At 44.9% G+C, this 15,173-nt stretch overlaps 1 protein-coding gene across 1 annotated transcript in view; it reads left to right on the top strand.

Moving 5' to 3' along the window:
• LOC126519259 (uncharacterized) overlaps positions 1-13,678 on the top strand; it is a 59,494-nt gene extending 45,816 nt beyond the window's left edge. The window contains exon 6 of the mRNA XM_050168877.3: positions 2,961-13,678. Within this exon, the coding sequence (XP_050024834.1) occupies positions 2,961-3,062 (102 nt within the window). The 3' untranslated portion in view covers positions 3,063-13,678. The remainder of the gene's footprint in view (positions 1-2,960) is intronic.
• Positions 13,679-15,173: the final 1,495 nt, after the last annotated feature.

Below are 15,173 nucleotides of genomic sequence, written 5' to 3'. Positions count from 1 at the left end.
GTAGGAGTTTCTCATCTTTCAAATGACTGCCCTGAACGAGCTTCTTGGCAAATCTAAGTGCCAGCAGTGCTCCCAACCAGGACTTTCAGTTCAGCTGAGAACAAGACATGGATTAGCAGCGCGAATGATAATGACAGCGCATTTTGCGGCGCTGTCGCGAAGGGGTGGCCATCGCCACGAAAGGAAGGTCGCAAAATTTTTGATGTGACTATGAGAGCTGTACAGGCTGTTAAAGGTATTGGCAAAGGGGCAACAGCTTTGATTGATTTCTGGTCAATAATGAATGTCTCCCATAGAGGGTTGCATCACAAAACATTTCAGAAACATCTCAAGGCTGAGTTCAGACCTGCCAGTAAGACAGCTGCTGCCAATATTGTTTCTGATGCTGTGGTGGCAGTGCGCAGTGTTTACAGGAAGGTGGACCCTACCTTTGATAACAACATAACAGTGGTTTATGATGGGACATGGTTAACACGTGGCTATACATCCCACATAGGTGTCAGCACTGTAATATACTTTTTCACAGGACTGGTACTCGACTGTGTGCTCCTATCAAACCGATGCCATGGTTGCACGCTTGGCCCCAAATAAGGGGATGAAAGCTATAATGATTGGAAAGCATCACACGCCTGCCAAAAAAACACAGATGTTAACTCTGGCAGAATGGAGGTTGAAGCAGCATTGACTCTATGCAGGAGGTCCCCTAGCAAACATGGTTTGCGATATACAAACAATGTTTGTGTAGAACCTTCGTAGCACTCTGTCAGGACAGGACTTATGGATTTACCACATTTACTTGCATAATGATCGCACCCCTGAATTTTGTTGTCAGAATTCGTTTTTTTTTTAATTTCCCGTGTAATGATCGCACCCCGAACTTGCCGCAGTGATATGTCGTGTGCCAAGTCTAGCTAATATTGATCGCGCTTACCATCTGTCGAATGCTACGCGAACGACTCTTCAAGACAAACCAAGCGGTCTGCATGCACCAAACATTCTAGTAGATGCCTCATTTCATTACTTTCATCACTTTCCGCACTTCCATGACTAAAAAAAAGCTGCAACCAAACTTAAACTTGCCTTTATTATGTGTAGGCTTTATAATGGTTGTGGTCAAGAACAACAAAAAAGGTGCCTTTCGATTCTTCTCATCTGCACTCGTGGGCATGCAACAAATCGCAAGCGGCAATGATAGTAGCCACGTTTACACTGACATTAAAAGTGTACCCTATTCATACACCGACGCTTGTAACATAGCTAAGATATTCGCCCACCCTTAGCAGAAACATACTGTATTAGGATAGTAGTGAAGACAGATGCCGCAGTTTCTGCAGTATGCCGGTCATGCGTTTCTGTCACTGGCAGCTAAGTGCGCCCATCTGTTCCTGTCCCCTCAAAGTGGACATGGCTATGTTATTGCTGCAAACTTGCGGATATTAACGATATTATTCATCACTGATACAGAAGAAACTGTTTCAATGCACGTAATGTACTCGCGAGAAGAAAAAAAATCGCATTCGGCGCGTTCGGCTTGCACCGCTGGCTGCCATTTTTGTTTTGGTGTCCCGCACCCGCATCTCGCAGCAAACGCGGGACGAAAAAAAATTTTTTTTCTTTTTGTGGGAAATGTAACTCGCATAATACAGTAGAACCCCGCTGTTACATTCCTCACTGCTGTGTTTTCCCGGCTGCTACGTTGTTTTCATCCGGTCCCGGCATAGCTTTCATAGGATCCAATGCGTAAGGAACCCCGCTGTTACGTAGTAGCTGTGAAAACGTTCCCGCATGATGCGTTGCAACCCGAACCCGCCTGGGCTAAAGTAGGCAACGCGCTTCAACCGCCATTTTTACTTTTGACGAGTTTTGACCGGGCTTGGCTATGGAACTGGCTGCAAGAAGCCGCACGCCAGTTCGAGAGGCCGCCACTAGATGGCCATTCGTGAAAAATGCTCTCACTATCATCACTGTGATTACGGTCCCCACATGGTTTGTTGGATGGGTCGACTCACGGAGGAAGGAAACTCATGAGAGGCCCTGACGTCACTCTTTGTGAAGCTATAGCTGAAGGGAAGCCGGAAGTTGGCGTTGCTCATGGCGTTGCTCCGCCTATCAGGCCAGCTCTCCTCTCTTGTTTACATTTCTTGCGAAACCGCGCCACGCTGTGCGCAACCGGGCTGCTCGGACGCGCGCGCTCCGCAGCAACACTAAGCAATCGTTAGCACGTTAGCATGATTATGCGAAAGAGGGCAAAATTTCCAGCGGATATTCCTTCGTCCGTTGCCATTGCCATGGCGCGGTCACGACGAGGAGCATGAGCCGCATGATGCCGGGGAGTTGCCAAATCCTAGCTTTGGAGAAGCCGCGGTCGCGGCTCTGGACCTCCTCCGCAGGTACGTCGCACCTCACAGTAACGCTGACAGCAATGCGGCCTTCCAGGCTACTTGAGAAACGTGTGGTGATTTCTAGCGAGCGAAAGAAACGGCAAGCCACCATTCTAGACTTTTTTAAGTTCTAAGCGCACTCTGTGGAAATAAATTGTCTACAGTTGAAGCTGCACTTTTTTCATTCATTTTCGGAGCTTTCCTCACTGTTGCGTTTTCCCGCCTGTTACGTTTTTTTTTCCTCGGTCCGGTGAAAAACGTATGAACGGGGTTCCACTGTAATCGCACCCCTGAATTTACGTCAATTTTTCTGACAAAGAAGTGCGATCATTAATGCGAGTAAATATGGTAAACTATCTGCGACACTACATCCAGTGCATGTGAAGCTGTATGGGTTTTGAAACATAAAATAGGAATTTCGATTTAGTTTTTGAGTGACCTCATCTCTTTTTCTTGTTCTAACATGCTGCCTGACAAGATGTGCCTTTGTTAAACTCTTGATTATTGATTGCCACGGTGTGTGAGGTGTGCATAAATTTCCCGTTGCAGTAATATTAACTAGTGGCACTGTACGTGCAGGAGTTGAGCGAGGTGACAGCCGAGAATCGGGAACTGCGCGAGATGAACAGCGCCCTCTTGGACGGAGTGCCGCTGGCCATGCAGCCGCCCGCCAAGGAGTAAGGCCTGCACTCACAGACAATGGCAGCTGCTCCCGGAAAGCTCTTCGTTCTGCAACAGAGCCCCGACAAGCATCCACACGTGCGTGCGTGTGCCGGCCGCGCCTGTTCGTGCACTCTTGGCGGCGGTCGCTTTGAGGCAGCTTTTCTCGCGTTTCTGCGCTGTGGACAATCCGGAGCCGGCGATTGGCTGCCCAGGTGGGCCCTCTGCACAGACGGCATCCGAAGACGGTTTACCGCAAGTGTATGCATTCGGTGAGACGGGCAGTCGCAGATGCTGTCGCGATGCCCGCCCGGCTCCGATTGTACATGCATGACATTCGCATCTGGGGCTAGGGCTATGCGACGATTCTGTCCCAGTTTGCTTCGAAGCCGGTTGCTTTTGCTTGTTTGTCCGCAGTCTGAGCTGTGTTTCGTCTGCCTAGTGACAATTTGTGGGGAGGACCAGAGAGTTTCCTACAAACATTCTGGGGGCACTAGTGTCTACGTGGGCTGCAGTGGTGGCAATTCAGCCAGCATGCAAATGATGTGTTTGCCTAAATGTCATCGTTCTGGCTTCAAAATGGCTTTGTAACCTTGCAACTTGGCCATTTTCAATAAAATACTGTGCTGCAATGCAGCAACTGTAAGTGCACAAGTGAAAAAATTGCAATTATGCATGTGCACAGAAACTTGTTGCATTGGTGCATCTAGAAAATGTGAATTTTTCGGAACTGTAGAAAAATAAAAGTCTAATGAATAACACCACCAGGACATCTGAAGCCAGAAGCATGGTGATTAGACGAAGCCGTGTACAGTATGCAAAATTTTCATGACGGGTGAATGATGGAAGCACCAGAGTTCCCTCTTGTAACTTTTTTGCAGGAAACTTTATACGGATGCAGTGACACTTCTGGAACGTGCCTGTTTGGGCATTCTGCCATTCGTGACAGACTGCATCATGTCCTTTTGTCGGTCACTTTGAGGCAGCTTTCTTTGTGCACCCTAGACTTTTTGCTGGAGTATCCAGAGCTAGCCATCGTCAGCCGGTTATGTAGGAAAGTCCGAAGCAGTGTTAGTTGGTTTTTGATCGGCACGACAAACAAGCATGGGCAGGGCAAGGGAGAAGTGCCGAGAGTGAGTGCACTTCTCTTGCTCTTGTCCAATTGCCTTGCACCATTCATCCTGTTGCTTATGTATTGCCGCCACGCACATGGCCAAATCTTCGGGATGACTCCCAGGTCTGAGTTTTGACCGGTCTAGTGGGCACAGGTGTTTGAGCCTTGCATGACTATAGACTTTGCTGGAACGTTTTGGTGGGCTAGTTGGGTGCCCATCTGCTAGCATAGTTGTATGCGCAAAAAAGAAATGCATAGCTGGATAAGGACACACTGATAGATCGAGTGCAAAGTCTTGCGCACATCCTGGCAGTGTGTGAAAAAAAAAAAGACGCACAACCACACAAAAAACGGACATTTATGCTGGCGGACTTATTGAACGCGTGGCCATTTTCGACCAGTGCCGATAGCATCCAGGTTTAGGCCAGTGACCTTCTATTTAAGCTTCATTCCAAACTTAATGTTTTCAACCTTCATCATAGGCATCAGCTACATGATAGACGATTATACATAGGCTTAACTGTAAGAAAATAATTGTGATGCTCTAGATTCAGTTTAGGAGGCTCCGAAAAATCCCTGGAAGACATTGGCTATATTTAATATGCCACAGCACCTGCGTAACATGATTGGAAGGCAAAGCTGCCAATCTCTGCCATGCTTCTTTGCAGTTTAAAGATAATGTTTCATGCTCTTCATCTTATGCCCGAACCGAGCTCACAAAAGGTAAAGCACACACACAGGTAAACTTCAATGTAACAATGTCGTAAAGTATGGCACTCCACTTTCTTATACCAGAATTATTATTTATTTTTTTGCATTGAAATACTGTATATTCTTGTGTATGTTCTGCAACCCTAAATTTTGTTGAATATGCCGAACATTTTCCGGAAGTTATCCATGCCAGGGCCGTATCTTGCATACTGTGGGGCATTCAAAAACAACCACAATCAGTTCAATCGTTTGACCGCTGGCACCTCTGATGCACTTTCCATTCAATGCCCCCATTTTCCTTAGGAGCAGGTGTGAAATTTTGTTACATTGAAACCAAGGATAAACGCACTTTGCTACATCGAGGCTGAAAATATGTGTGTCTTGAATCTTATGATGCAGGTGTCTGACTGTTCTGAGGTCATGGCTGAGTAGGTTTAGTGTTGTCCGATTGCACCTGAATTTTCCCCTACATGGTGGTGAGGGTAAAGCTTGGCTTGTGTTTTTGTGGATGTTTCAGTTCCCGCCACGTCTTCAAATAATATTGCCGAAACAAACACTGGAATTTTTATTTGGTATGAACATTTGTTCAAATCCCCAACGAAAGTGAGCTGCTCTTAAAGGCCAAATGCAGCGTATGCTACCCCCGGAATGGGCTTTTTCACGCAGTTTGAGGGGTGGTTTGGGACCTCTTTATGGCTCTTAATAACCCTGTAGCTTTCCTGAAGTTGTTTCAGTAGTATCTACAATTCATTTATAACCAGTTTAGCCAAAGGGAAAAATTTTGCTGCATTTGGCCTTTAAACAGTCGTTAGCTAAAGTTGGAACCGTAGGCCCAAATGTTGACCAAGAAATGTGCCGTCCCCTGTTTATTTTTGTTATTTTTTATTTTTCTACAGTTTGGAGAAAGGCCTATATATGCAGTAGAACTCTGTTGATACAATCGTGTTACGTATGATTTTCTGGCGGCAACGTTCGTTCACGGTGGAGAACACAAAAAATGACCGAAGGGAATTGTGCCGATTTTTTTACCGGATCAAACGTTCCCGGAAAACGCAAATCTTACGGCACCAACATTCAGTACGTCACCAGACTGCGATCGTGCGATATGTTTTCCGGCCGCTAGATCCCGTGTAAACAAAAAAATGTGCAAGGTGCGTGCGGCTGAGTACGGTAGCCACCCACCGCGGGCGCTTCACCCAAGTACGTACTTGCCCGCCCGGGTTGCGTGAAAACATTGGCGCGCACTCAGCTTCTCATTCCGGTACCAGCAAATCTCCTCCCAAGTCATCGCATGCCACAATCGCAGCCATCACAGCCAATCCCGTTGCGATAAGCATCTATCTGTTTTACAATGCGTGGGGCATAATGCCATTCGAAGCGTACTGCATGCTTTTAGCAGGCGATAACCCAAATGCTCTGCCGTTGCCTACTGTGGGCGGCACAATGTAAGAGTGCCACGTTTTGCTCCAGCGGCATCCGGCATTGCCCGCAAACTCGTTCTCGTTTTGGTTTCGCATCGCCGGCTGAAAGCACCACACAATAGGAAAACAATAAAACACGTCTCAGGCTACCGGAGCCCCACCAGCTCCACGTGCGTCGGTAGCTTGTGCTTTGTGCTACAACGATTCCCGCAGCACTTCGCATTACGTAGATGTCAACTGCTGTCAAATTTTTTTAGTTGCTTCAGATCATATGTTTTTCGAGATGGTACGTTTTCCTTGCCTTTTTTTCCAGAACGTACGAACGAGGGTCTACTGTACATGACTGTACAACAAATAAACAAGAAATACATTCAAAAGAAATCTAAATACAGAGAAATGTATGTAGTATTTCATGTATAGGCATCTCCACTTTTTCACTTTTTGTCTATGTTATTGTAATTTTCCTCTCCACTACCTTTTTTGTTCACCTTCATCTTTCTCACCGCCACGGGACAGTTCAGGTGTCCACTCAGAATTGAGACAGTTACGATGCCCTTAATTTACTACCTCCTTTTATCCTTTTTATAACGAACTACTACTACTGCTACTACTTCTACAACATAGGTTGGCACTGGTCACAGCTCTGTTGCTATGAATGTGCAAATCTTGCATGGACTGATTAAGCTCTGGAAATTGTAGGCTCCTGTTAGAGAAATCTTCATGCACTCTGCTCAACTTCAAGCTCGGGGATCAGCTTAGTGCCCTTCTTGTACATACAATTCTCACTCGAGCCACTTGAAAGTGCTTTGTGCACGAGGAATAGATGGCAGTAGAAGACAAAGCATTGTAGGCTGATATAGTAAGCTCGTACAGGGTTTGTAGTGTTCCTTGAAACCCTTGAATGGTGAAAATACCGTTTCCGAGGTTATTGGAGCCTTTAAAGTTTTGTGGACTGCAGCTTAAAACGTCCCTCACTGGGTTTGGCCATTTTTGACAAACAAGCGTAGCATATACATGACACGCTGGCAAATTTTGCCTGAGAGTATTGCGGCACTGTGAAAACATGAGATTTGAGAGCAAGTTCCGCACTCCGCCAAGACTAATAATCCAATGCGGAAGAAACAACGGTACAAGAAAGGAGGCAGAGCTTATGTCGCAGTAAGTCTCTCGGCTAAGACGGGGAGGGAACACTACTAGAGGTAGAGGGAGAGAGCGTCTCCATCGACAGTGTGGCTCTGCTCTGGGTAGAATGGTAACAGGACAGCTAATTTCTTCTATCTGCTTTCTATCTCATTTGAAAAATTCTTGTGATAAAACGCTTGTTAAACGGCGCTTTACAGCTTCGAATCTATAGCCAAAATTTGCAATAGGGCCTGGTGAGGGGCACTTTCGTAATCCTTGAATTTTGTTTTCAGCTTAGCTTCGTAGATTTTATAAGCATAACTGACCACAAGGTTTGTGCAAGCGAACAGTCAAGGCAATCCAGTTTGATAAGCACGTTCGTGGTAAGGAGCTAACATTGTACTGACTGGTGATGCAGAAAAGGCTTAGCAAGTGTTTTTTATTATTATTATTATTATTATTATTGTTTGCTCATTAAGGCAAGTGTTTTCATTTCACGCTATCAGTTGTCATGGTGCTCCAATCCTTGAAAATGCTTTTTCAAGGCCTTCATAGCCTGAAAACCTTGGAACTTTTTCTGCAATAGCTACTATAAGCCTTGTTCACAGCTTGCTTCTAGGTTGTCTAACCTTGCAGTCTTTTCAATATGCAAGGCATTGTCTTGCCTCTCTGGTGCAGCAGCTTCAAAGCAGCAAGTATTTGTGCGCTGTGTTGTGTATAATTTCCAGGGCAACATCTAGTGTCGGCCCACATTTGCTAAGCATGGCTAGTGGCATCACTAGTAGCACGTTCATGCTTTGATGTCGCCTAATGTTACACTGACAAGAAAAATTACTTGAGCTATGTTAGCAAATTATGCTTCTACGAGACCAAGACAGTGACTGTTATTATAAAGAGGGTCTTGGCCAACGAGAAAAAGGTGCAAGTACAAAAGGTGGGTGGTGATGGCACCCAGGCGTTTATGCACCAGCTTGTCATGATGTGATGGATATTGGTCGCATTTGCTCGGACCTAGGCAATTTTTTTATTGGTAAAGGTGGAATGTATTCTGCCCTAAAATACCAGAGGGCAAATGAAGCAAGCTTTACTATGCTACAGCAGCCCAAATACATTATGCATCTATATCAGTACAAAATTTTAAAAAATGGAACTCTAACCTTTATTTTACCTTCCAATCTGTATCAGCACAAAATGAATGAAAGTGGAGTTCTCAGAAAAAAATTATCAGCATAAACTGATTGGGTGTTTCTCTCGATAGTGTCGCTTTAAGACTGGAGTGTTAAGGAATGTCTTCAAGTAGCCTGATGCTTTTTAGCAGTTGAGTGACAGCAGAGTAACACAGTAATACCTCAAGGGAGTACCCACACTGTCAACACGGGTGCATGAGAGAGTGTCTAGAGTGAAGAAATGTAGCACTTGTGCTAATGGCCAAGAGAGCAGTTTTGAAATAACATCCTCTCAACATGATGAGATATTGATAGCAGATTCGTTTCAAGGAATTACACAGGTAGTTCCAAAGCAAACATCAAACAGCATTTCATGAGCAGCTAGATACAGCCAACATGGGCAAGCATAGTTTAAATGTTCCCGGGAACGTGCTATGCGTAGTACCACAACACCTTTGCTGCCCGAAACAATGAGACTTGTGTGCACGAGAGGCTAGTTGGTGTTCATTAAAGCTCGTTCCTGCAAGCATGGGCGTGCCGAGAATAAGCGCATCGGGCTAAGGAAGAGAAAGCTGGGCTCCTTGGTGTGCCTTCGTATAATCGCTTTACAGAATAGGCAAACCGCATCTGAAGAAATGCGAGAACGTAAAAGCACAGGCGTCTTATTTTTGCTGCCAGCGAAGGCAAAAGTCTCCCACTTTTTCTCAAGCACATCACAAATCAGAACCAGCTGTTCAGCCTGAACAGTGCTCCAACCTCGGCTCCATTGTTGCAACTCGCACTGAATGTGATATGGCACATTGGTGCAGCCTGATATACAAAAAGCCGTCACTTTTAAGGAGGTTTTTGGCCATAGTGTGGCGCAAGTGAAATTCACAGTCGCTTGCAGATTTAAGCGCTACAGCCGGGAAGGAAGCCTGGCATATGCCAACCCAAAGAATGGTGTGCCAGTTTTACGGATTGGGGTAATTGACCATTCGTAAGATGGCAGCACTGTCCTCCAGACTCCAGGGCACAGAGGGTGCCACACTATTGCAAACAGTGTGGATAGAGTGAAGAGGTTTTATCAGGCATGAACCTTCAGAAAGCTGTGAAAGTGAACTGGTTCACTACAAAATCAGTTTGTTAAATTACAATATGTTAATTATTCTCAGTTATCTGGTACCATATTTTCACAGTGGCTGTGCCAGTCCTATCTTACATTTGTCATTTTCTCGCTTACAAATTCTCCTTCCTCGGTAAAGGTGACACTATGGCCAGCTTGGAGCACTATCAGTACTTTAGCTTAAGGTGATATTTGCCTCTAGTATTCCTTGCTTAGTCTGTACTTAGTGGTTGAACCTCATGATTTGGTTTGTCGTAGTCAGGTCTGGAAATAATATTTCAGACAATGTTTTGAGAGCAGAGAGTTGAACACCTGTGGGGTTAGATAACCGGCGGACCATTAGGGTTACAGAACGGGTGCCAAGGGAAGGGAAGCGCAGTCGAGGACGGCTGAAGGCGCTAGTTGGAATCGGTTGGCGCAGGACAGGGGTAATAGGAGATCACGGGGAGAAGCCTTCGTGTTACAGTGGACATAAAATTGATGATGATGATGATGATGAGAACCTTGCTTCCTTGCTTCGACTTTGCCAGTGCTGCTGCCGTCACTAACTTGCATACCACTTTAGGAGATGGTTCAGAGAAGCGTGGCAGAGAGGAAAGATGATGTGAGAAACTCGTTTGGATCTTTGCTCCGCGTTGCGTGTGTACAATGCCCTCCTGACTGCTCTAATTATCCATGACCCCGCGCAATAGCATTGCAGAAACTGCAGCGCTTGCCGTTCTACTAATGTGCCAAGTCCAGAGGGGTAGAACCGATGCAGTCACGAAACAAGTGAATAGCTGCGCTTACATTCTGTTTTACAGTCTGTCAGTACGAATCCACTGCTATGTTCAGTTTTGAAGACTGAAACCTGTTTTGGCTGTTTTAATTGGTCAAGCAACTTCACTGCCTATTTAGAAGCAGTGGCTGTTTGGGCATCCAGGTGCTACTCTAAATGCCCGTTATTTTCGCGCAATCTCGCCGGCTTTCCAGCGTGTTTATCTACTATGCCCCTCAAAGATTTGACAAGTCTTATCCCATAGCAGTGGTTTGATTTCAAGGCATATGACTGCCTTGTAGCATTGCTGTTCTTGCTTCTATTGAATTGTCTGGATTGCTTGTTCCAATGGTGTTACGGTGAAGTTATCTCAGACACATTGGCCATGGCCCCGGACTGAGTTTCTTTACTGGGAGTGAACCCATACTTGTGTTAATTATTTTTTATGTGTAGAAACACAGTGTGCAAGGAACAAAGATGCACTCTTAGCAGCACTTGCACAAGTAGTTCCTTCATTCTTTCTGAGTGAAGTTACTGGAAGGCAGATGTGCAAACACAAACACGCAGGAAGGAATGAACACGCGAAACAAGTAGCGTCAATTAGAAACTAACTCAGCCTAACTGTTTGTTGACCTGTTTAGTGGCTAACACTTCATTACATTGTTGTAATCGCAAGCGTGCTCCGAAGTTTGAACACAGTATAGTTTCGTTTAGGCACGAGGACAAAGTTATGATCGTGGCTTCGCATATCATTAATAGCGGTAGTTTGTGCATAAGTCAGCCCTCAGCTATCTTGCTCGAACAAGAAATGTCATGCGTAAATAGTTAGTCTTAGCAACTGCCCGCACGTGTCCATGGTTGACAGGTTGACACTGCTTCAACTTGAGTACATGCAGATACCGTGTTTATGTGATTATAAGGCCAGGGCACATTTGGGGTACCTAAGAAAAAGAACCTAGGCATGCACACTGATATAAGGCGATATAGAGTAGCTGACAGATTATTGAGGCAAAAGCCTTAAGTGGCTCGTTATGGCAGAAATATGGGGGTCGAACCCTCGACCTTTGGTGGGAAAAAGCAATAGGAAGTAACAACACATTAGAATGAAAATGTCGAGTAATGTAATGAATGTCTCGTGCGCGGGCGGGCTTTCACCTTCATCCTCTTTAGGGTATGCTAAAGTGACTGTCACCTTTTCAGGCTTGATAGAGATCACCTGAAATAGCAAATAATTGTTAGCCCCTGGAATAATTCTTGCGAATTATTTACAAATTTTGCCTTGAGACACAACTTCATGGTAACGCCATTTTTGCCTTATGGTGTGGCTTTACGGCAGTGCACGACGTGCTTCCATGAAGGCACCATCAGGCAAAATTCATGTTGTGATGTTACACCTCGAGGCAGAATTTACATATAACGCACACCCATGCTTTACTGCTAAATTTTTCTAATTGGTGCAGGCTACATGTACAAAAAGTATGGCGCTACCTCACCTGGCAAGGCTTATTGCTAAAATTTTAGCTACTGGCACCATACTGAAATAGTAACTGAACCTATCAACCTTGCACATGAGGTGGGGGATGACTTTAAGGCTAAAGACTCTGGAGGAAAAGAAGACCTCACCTTATATTTGAGTAAATGTGCTAACTTTTGTGTCTTCCTTCCTTTTCCTCCACTGTGCGACTCTACAGTTGATAGTCTGTGGTCGTGTTGTCTGCGTCGTTCCTTCTTCTGTGCGTGTTTGCACACATGAATTTTCAGTACGATGAAAGATGTAAATAAATATTATTTATTTTTTGCTTATGGATTGTTGGAAGGCTGATACACGTAACTTGGTTTATGCAAAAACGGCATACTTTGATGATGAGTTGAGTTGTTTATTCATCTTGTGTCTAGTTGGACTGTTTCCGCAAATAATGCATCTCCACCAACTAACAGAAATGTCAGCTGTCATTAAAGACATGTGCTTTCACAAAGGTGAGGTTGGCACGCTTAAAAGAACATGGAAAAATTGTGAGATGCAATGTTTCCTCCTGTAACATGCTGGCTTGCAATGCTTTTCATGACTGTCTTTAACATGCCAAGATAGGAGAAAAAAGCCATGTGCTACATCATGTGTACTCATCTTCCATCAGCTGTGTTTGACATTGCATGATCGTGACTCGTTGGGCAGCACCACCAAGCAGTGGCAGCATTACTTGTGATGTTTTTTTTTTTTTAATGTCAGCATTTATTCATGTGGCTGCTATTGTCAAGTTTTCCTGGTCAATTCGGAACAACTTCCTGTTTTATGGATTGAAACACATGCTTCTTTTGTTGATTTAGGATGTGCATGCAGGCTATAGTGGCATATGACAATTGGTCTGTGTGGGATTGAGGAGACCATTACATTATGTATAGGACCAGCCGTTTGATCAGGCCTCCTGAGCAGTGGAGCAAAGAAAAGCCGTACGAATTGACCAGTGGAATTCACCTTTGGTCATTGGGCTCACTTGAAAATTTGCGTTGGTACTTTTTTGAAGTATGTTGCTCTATCTCAGCACAGCAAATTATCGAATCGAAACTGGCCTGTAAAAGGTGGCTGAGGTAGCATGACCTGACTGTGCATGTTTATGAAGCTTAAAACTAGGTAGGTACAAGGTTAAGGTTGTGGTCACCTTTTATTTCTATTTTTGTTCTTGCATTTTAGTTTTGAAGACCCTTCTATAGCACTCGCAGTGGTCTTTTGTTTTGTGTGTGTGTGTGTGTGTGCGTCGTTTGCCTGTATGACATTGATTTGCCAATTTCTCAGACTACACTGAGTATGCACTGTTCCTGGTGCATCACTGCTGTTTTTTTTTTTTCACCTTTAAACTTGATAAGATGGAACCTTCATTCATAACATGTGATTCTGTGAGAGGCTAGTTCCTTCTATTTTGCAACAGTCTGAACGTGTTTCCATCAGCTGGAATACTGATGCTAAGTACCTCGCTCTTGTAAGTGTTGCCTACTAGAAGTGCTATATCAAAGTACGCAGTCCACTTTTTCTCTGCTGTGCCTCATATATCGAGGTGCGTGCACATTTCGGTTGTGCTGAAGAACTCTGTACAGTGACTGCTTGCAAATCACTGGGAGTGCAAATGTGACGAGTCATTATTTTTTGGCAGCTTAATTATGAAAGTCATTGCTGCCAAAGTGCGCACATGTGTCTGTGTGCTGTGCTCTGCTTGGATTTTTGAGGAATAAAGCCATAGCATGCCAATATGTGGTGTTTTCTCTTTGGGCACTAGCAACTCTCAAAAAGTCAGTCTCACCCTAAAGATGAAGCATTGATAGCCATAGCCAAGTACAGCACAACTACATGAAATAAGGTTCATAGTCCTATCTGCCATACTGGTAGGTAGCAAGATGTGTAAATGTGTGGACAACTACTTCCCCATCCACTTGAAAGCAAAAGCAGAAATAAACGTTGGGGAGAACCTGTACCTGCAGAATTGCATACCAGGTTTAAAATCCAGTGAAAAATAAATGAAAAGGGGTCATTAAACAAAAGTCAAAGCACAAAATTTGGTAATAAAAGCCAATGTGAAAAATAATTGGACAATGGTAACGCATCGGTGTCCCATGACGTCCCAGCGAGCTCAGAAGCCCTCGCACCGGGCTTTTAATGAGAATGAAATGATGAGTCTGAGACGAGTTGGCATGGGCATACCATAAAAAAAAGTGAAAGAAATCCCCCTTCCCAGCGCAAATTAAACACAAAAAAGGGAAAGAAGAGGAAAGGAAAAAAAATATGAACATACAGGGGGTGAAGTACATAGGTAAATGACCCGTCGGTAGGTCCGTAAGGCTGGTATGAGATGACAAAGAAAGAAAAATACAAAAAAAGAAAATCAAAACGTAAGAAAGACAAAGGGGAAAAAGAAAATAGAAACACTGGTTGGTGCACACACTGTTGCACTCGGTGTAGTCTTGGTGACAGGTTCCAATGGCAAGTCCAAAGTACAGCTCAACGAATCCACGTGGAGCTTCTTCTTGCCTGGCCATCATCATCGACGGCTTCTTGAAACATCAGCTTGCCGGTACAGTCCGACACGTTCTCTCCCGAGTGTGTATTAATAGGCATACGCCACTTGTCCCCATCATGCGGGCGAGGCAAAGCCTCACCATGCTTGGTCAAAAGGCCTGCATGGGGTAGGGGCAAGGACGCATTTGAATCTATTGCGTGTAGTTACCTGAAGCGTTGTATGAAACGAATTGTATACAAAAACGTGAAGAAAAAAAAGCAAAAAAAACTTCACACAGTGGAATTTGAACCATCGACGTTTGGTTCCACGCAGTGAACTGCCGCAGTCCTCCTTTCCCAATGTCATATTGGTTTGAAGGCGGCCTGGTCAGTCGATGGGACGTGAGGCGACCTGGCGGACAGCTCTCCACCAGTCTACTACACACTGCCCCCATCTCGGCGGGAATGCGCGCCTCCACTGCGTTCTGGCGTCCGTTTCGCCGTGATCTGGCCATTCTGTCCACCACACGGGCGACGCATATGTCACGGCGGGCAACAGGACTTGCCTGTATAATTGGCGTTTGTTCTTCCGGGTGAGCGCCGCCGCGTCCATGTGCAGAAATGAAAGGGATTTCATCGCCAGCGTTTCAGCCTTGCGCTGAAGATACTTGGCGTGGTCAATCATCACGCCCAATAGCTTTGCCGCATTGCGAAATTTCAAGCGTTTCTTGTTGCAATCAATTTTGATTCT

This window comes from Dermacentor andersoni, chromosome 10 (genome assembly GCF_023375885.2).
Source record: "Dermacentor andersoni chromosome 10, qqDerAnde1_hic_scaffold, whole genome shotgun sequence".
Classification (NCBI taxonomy): Eukaryota; Metazoa; Arthropoda; class Arachnida; order Ixodida; family Ixodidae; genus Dermacentor; species Dermacentor andersoni.
Note: the sequence above shows the minus strand (reverse complement) of the source record. Positions and strands in the feature narration are given on the sequence as shown.